Genomic DNA, 5,313 nt, shown 5'->3' on the forward strand with positions numbered 1-5,313 from the left:
GCTGGCGAAGTACCGCGATGCGCCGGCGAGGCTCCTCGCTGAAGCCTCCAGCCTAATTCTTGTGAGAGCGGGGGTCCCGAGCCTTGGCTGCGCCGCGTAGGTGACCCAAGACTCGTTTCCACCTTCCAGGAAGATTCAGGTATTTAAAAGAGTGTTCCTCAAAGAGCGATGCTGAATGCACATGCAAGGAGGGGTATCGCTGCAGCGGCGACAGCTGCTCCCGCTGTGACCAAAGCTGCGGCGTGGGCCAGGAGCACACCGGGAGCGGTAAGTTCATCTTTCACCACCAGCTTAACTCTCCTGCGCGTGCTGCACCAGATGCACCACTGCCTCTTTGCACAGCACAGAAACAGCCAGTATAAGGACCTCACAAGGTAAAAGCTGCCATGGCTGCTAAACGGTTTGCGTGGAGTGAGCAAAGCAGTGGACAAACCCACCAAACTGAGCCCTACTGCAGCTCAAATCGTGCTCCAGTTTGTTCCCTTTGCACAGTAGCTCTTTTGTCACCAGCATGTGGGAAACTGAGCTGGGAACTCTGGAGTTAGGTGTGATTTGTGGCATCTTGTGCCAAATAAACCAGCTCTAAGAGTACTGTACTGCAGGGAAAGACTTGCCATGTATACTCAGAGCAGCTTATGAAATGGTAATTCTGTGAATGTGGGTCATAGTCATTGTACAAGCAGGCAAAAATAATGTTTCACATGTTGTTTTAAATGCTCATCTTGTACAAATTCACCCGTCCTTGTCTGCTGAAGGTTGCCAAACTTGCCGCTATGGAACTTTTAATGATCAGTCCAATGGCTCCTGTAAAAACTGGACAAAGTAAGTAATCTAAAAAGAAATGCTACAGCTATTACACTTGACTGGATTTTTTTCCCCATGATTTTTTTTTCCCCCCTGTTTTGCTTTAAATGCCTTTCAGGTGCTCTGCAAACCAGGTCCTGGAGCCTGGAACTGCAGCAAAAGATGTCATTTGCAAACACGCTCCAGATAATGCCACTTTAGTCACTACTCTGCCTACCACATCTCCTGCAATTCCATTTTCTATCCCTGTGCCAGGTGAGTCGTTGTATAATATTGCTTATAGAGCTAAAGAGTTACGACCTGCTTTGCAACGTACTATAGCTGAATCACTTACCATTTAAAGCAAGAGTCCTTTCTTCTGTCCATTTCCAGTGTTGCAGACTTACCCAGAAGCAGAGTCGGAGACACAGTTGTCAGCTAATTCAAGGGCAGTAGAATTTTGCTCTGTAACGCTTCTTAGAGAATGTTGTTTGCTTCCTAGGGAAGGACCTCCAGATGGACATTATCAGAATTTCTCTTACTGTAGCTGGGCTTTTGTGCATACTGTTTCTGCTACCTTCGTGCGTGTGCTTCAGTATCTGGCAGAAAAAGAAACTACATGCTGTCTTCAAGAAAAGTAAGATATGTACACTCCTCAATTCAATTTTTCTTTTTGAAACCAGACAGAAATCAGGAATCCAGGTTTTTAGTTATCTTTCAAAGATAGTTGCAGATAGCTTCATTTTTTTGGCCTTGTAAGTCAGAAACAACAAGTGAAAGGAAAACAGTTTTGGAATTTTTATTACAGGAAACGCTTAATTATCTGTGAGTATTCTGTCAACACTGCAGGTTAACTGCATGCATATCCATAGAAGTGAGGTATTCGTGGGAGGTGAAAAAGCTCAGCTGAGCCGTGCTGATCCGGTTAAGGGTCAGTTCTGTTTATTGCTTCCAAGTACCATCCTTGGTGTGCATGGCAATAGCACTTTCCAGTTCTCTTGGCTCAGAAACAGTATACATGGGCTGGAGTGAGCATCTTTGAACTTTGGCTGTGGTAGAAGGGGGGGTATCAGTCAGGATGTACTGCTACACAGATGCAGAGTCAGCCTGAATCCAGTACTGCCCTCTGAGACCTAATAAGCCCTGGGGAAGCTCAAGAATTCAGCACAAAGATGAGGGGGAATTGCATCCAACATAGTTTATGGTTGGGATTTTTTTGTTTGCTTGGGTTTTTCTCTCTCGCTCTTTTCCTCTCCCCTTTCCTAGAGATAAGGGCTTGATCTTTTAGTGTGATTCTGAATACAGGAGACAATAGTGTTACTCCAAAAATCTAACAAATCCATGTTGTTCTTCCTTTCATTTCTGTGGCAAACGGAGCACTAGCAGCCCCCGCTGCATTAGGGAAGACAAAGTATGATAAATTAGTTTTATCAGATGTACATGCTGTAGGGGAATGATTTCAGATTATTGAATCATTTGGAAGAATTTTTTTCTTGCTGACTTCCTGCAGTTGTGACTGAGGAAGGGTGAAAGAAGATGACTGAAAAATACATGGAAAGTGAACTTTTGATCTTTTTATTTAGTGCACACCACACCTGAACAGTCAATTCAGGAAGATGATGCCTGCAGCTGCCGCTTTCCTGAGGAAGAACAAGGTGAATATCAGGACCATGGCAAATCCACAGAATTCAGAGATCTTTTGGTGAACTAGGAACCACATTTTAACTTCCTTTTGGAATGCAGAACAAGAACCTGTTTACATAAATAGAGAGGGTATCAGAACCTGTGAATTTCAGAGCGCTAAATAGCCCAGCCACGGAGGAAGAAGTGCATCTTTTCCATCTCTTAAAAAAAAAAAATAAAAACCAAATAAATAAAAAGATCTAGTTTGCTGACTTTCTTCCTTTAGGGTTAGGAACCATATTTCTAAGAAGTGGTGCTTGATCTACCTATAGAAAGAAGTACTGCGCTTAAAAGCAGTAGCAGAAGGGCAGAATGGCTTTTTGGTCCCGCTTGTAAATGGTGCCTGGGCCATTATTTGCATCCCATCTGAAAGCATTTGACGCTCAAAAGGAGATCTGAAGCACGTAGTGGAGCCACGCGTGACTCTCACGGTCTCTATTACCACCACCAGGCACCCTCTCAAGTCTAGAGCTGCAGCTCCTCCTAAAGCGTGGCTCAAGCCCAGCAGTCTTGGGTTTCATGTGCAGATACAGATAGACCTAATTTCAGATCACATCAGCCCTAGAAATGGATACCTGGACTGACTGCTGCACACCTCCTCATATGTCGGAGAGAGGAAGCCATAAAAATCTAGAGCTGCAAAGTGTTTCATAATAGCTTGCATCTGCTGTTGTATTGCACCGAGAGGCGCAGTGGAAACACTGAGAAAAGCTGTGGTTGACTTGATCTTAGAAATAGATGTTACTGTGCAGCTGGACTGCACCACCTTCAGTCCTACATCATTCAACTTTGATCTTTTGGGTGATGTAAACATATTATGTACATTGCAGATGTGATACATTTCTGGTGCTATTTTTGTAACTCTGAGGTTGGAAAGATTTTGACATCAGAGACTATCTGTCTCTCTGATCAATTACTGTTACTTTGGCCTTGAAGAGAACACGTTTGAGTCATGACATTTGCAACATCATTTTTAACCTTTTACAAACCCAAATATTTTATTTCTTCAGTGAATGTTACTCAAAAAGAACGAAAACCCACTGATATGTCATGTAAAGGGTGGTTCCCCCTCTATGCAATTTCAAGTATGAGAACGCTATTCTTCTGTTTGAAGACAGCCCATCTCTTCATTCAGCAGAAGATTATGATAGCAGATTATTTTCACCAAACCACACTTAGACATTTTGATAAACTTGCATATAAGTAAATATAAAACAGTATGTGAGAAAATAAATGTCATGCCAAAGCCTGAACTGTGAATTCAAGGGTATTTAAATAAATCTTTATCTCTAGCCTAAGTCTCCTCTCTTCTCTTAGTACTTTCAACTGTGAGAACTAAGTGACCATTATGTCAGGTTCACAAACTTAAAGGCATGGTCAGAACACGTGAAAAGCCACCAATCTATAAATCAAAGACACACCTTTGCACCAGTGGATGGTATCTTAGAACAGGATAAAATAGTTCTGCTCGTGATTAGTTTTTAATCCACACATAAGATATGAGAATTAACGTACACATCCTGTAAAAACGCAAAACATCTGGTGGATTCTCCTTGGAAAAAGAGATGCCAGTTAGAATTTTACATTTTGTTAGTGCATTCTTCATGTATTTTGAAATGCTCGAAAGACAGTGCAAACCTGTTATTTTCCTTTTCTGTACCTGAAGCAGAAGTAAATCTACTTACTGAACAATGAGGTGCTCATTACAACACTTTTTCCAGACAGTTTGATTTTGCTGTTTTATACTGAAGCTTCAGGAGCAGCATAAAATTCCCACAAATCAAAACGAAGCCTGTAGAGGAGGAGATAAAAAAAATCTTAAATAAGCACAAGTGGATTTCTGATAATAAGGGGCACATTTAGATCTAAATTGGCTTTCTGGACTGAATAAAATGTCAGGAGCAATTGTCCTTTCAATCAAAGGATTATGTGGCTAATTCTACCTGTGACCACTGTCATTTGAGAGTACAGAAGCCTGAATTAATAATAAAACAGATTTTGTTGGCACAAGAATCTGTTGTCAAACATGTGCAGGTATGTCTGTGTTTCACAGCACCACACATCACCTGGCCACAGAAGTAAAGAGATTGGCTCAGTTTGTACCTCTGTGAAATACTTCAACTACATCTACAAAGCAGATGATACACTTATAAATAAGAACCAAGAGGCCCCAAAAGCAAAGATTGAAAAATATGCTTTTTTTCAGAGGTGACATAAATCATGTTAGAAGCGCAAAGGGAAAACTGGGCCACTTTATGCTACAGACTGCAGTGCTTGCTTCCTACCAGAATGCCTTGGCAGCAGGGTTGTATTTCATGTGGTCATCACAGAACTGAAAAGAAATGGAGGTGAATTACTCTGTTTTACCGCTAAGTGCCAGAGCAGGACATTACAGTTCATAACAAAAGCAGCACTGTAAATACTAAGATAGTGGGGGTGTTTAGCAGTTTTCAGATTTATGCGATATTCAAGTTCTGTGAATTGTGGCTTTCTATAAAGAACTCAGATTATAGCCATAGAATCATGCACTTCCTTGAACATAAATTCATTGTGTGTTGTGTAATTTGCCTTCATGTGATGGCATAGAACAAATATATTAGAAGCTTATTCCCGTTCTACACCCCATGTAAATAGATACTTTTATTTAAAAGTACTAAAGAACTTGTTTAAGTCCTCCTGTTCATTATGCAGACAGAGCTATAAAACCACTTCTGACAGCGTGTTATGGAAATGCAATGGGCAGATTCATCAATTAAGTTTGTTCAGAAGTTTGCATCTGCAAAAAGCCACATATTTGTAACTTCCTGTGGTGGTTTGACCTTGGCTGGACATCAGGTGCCACCAAGC

General features: G+C 41.5%; 1 protein-coding gene across 1 annotated transcript; it reads left to right on the top strand.

Moving 5' to 3' along the window:
* Positions 1 to 17: 17 nt before the first annotated feature.
* Positions 18 to 2,551, top strand: TNFRSF9 (TNF receptor superfamily member 9). The gene is made up of 6 exons (XM_035901529.1): positions 18 to 30; positions 130 to 267; positions 756 to 822; positions 923 to 1,059; positions 1,286 to 1,420; positions 2,367 to 2,551. The coding sequence occupies exons 1-6, from the start codon at positions 18 to 20 to the stop codon at positions 2,492 to 2,494; spliced, it is 618 nt and encodes a 205-aa protein (XP_035757422.1). The 3' UTR covers positions 2,495 to 2,551.
* Positions 2,552 to 5,313: the final 2,762 nt, after the last annotated feature.

The sequence above is a fragment of the Egretta garzetta genome, unplaced genomic scaffold (genome assembly GCF_000687185.1).
Source record: "Egretta garzetta isolate BGI_Z169 unplaced genomic scaffold, ASM68718v1 scaffold389, whole genome shotgun sequence".
In the NCBI taxonomy this organism is placed as follows: Eukaryota; Metazoa; Chordata; class Aves; order Pelecaniformes; family Ardeidae; genus Egretta; species Egretta garzetta.

Bases quoted from the DNA above. Each gene is read 5' to 3' on its own strand.
- TNFRSF9 (XM_035901529.1), top strand. The intron at 1,060-1,285 runs GTGAGTCGTTGT...TTTGCTTCCTAG, and splicing joins ATTTTCTATCCCTGTGCCAG to GGAAGGACCTCCAGATGGAC. The intron at 1,421-2,366 runs GTAAGATATGTA...CTTTTTATTTAG, and splicing joins ACATGCTGTCTTCAAGAAAA to TGCACACCACACCTGAACAG.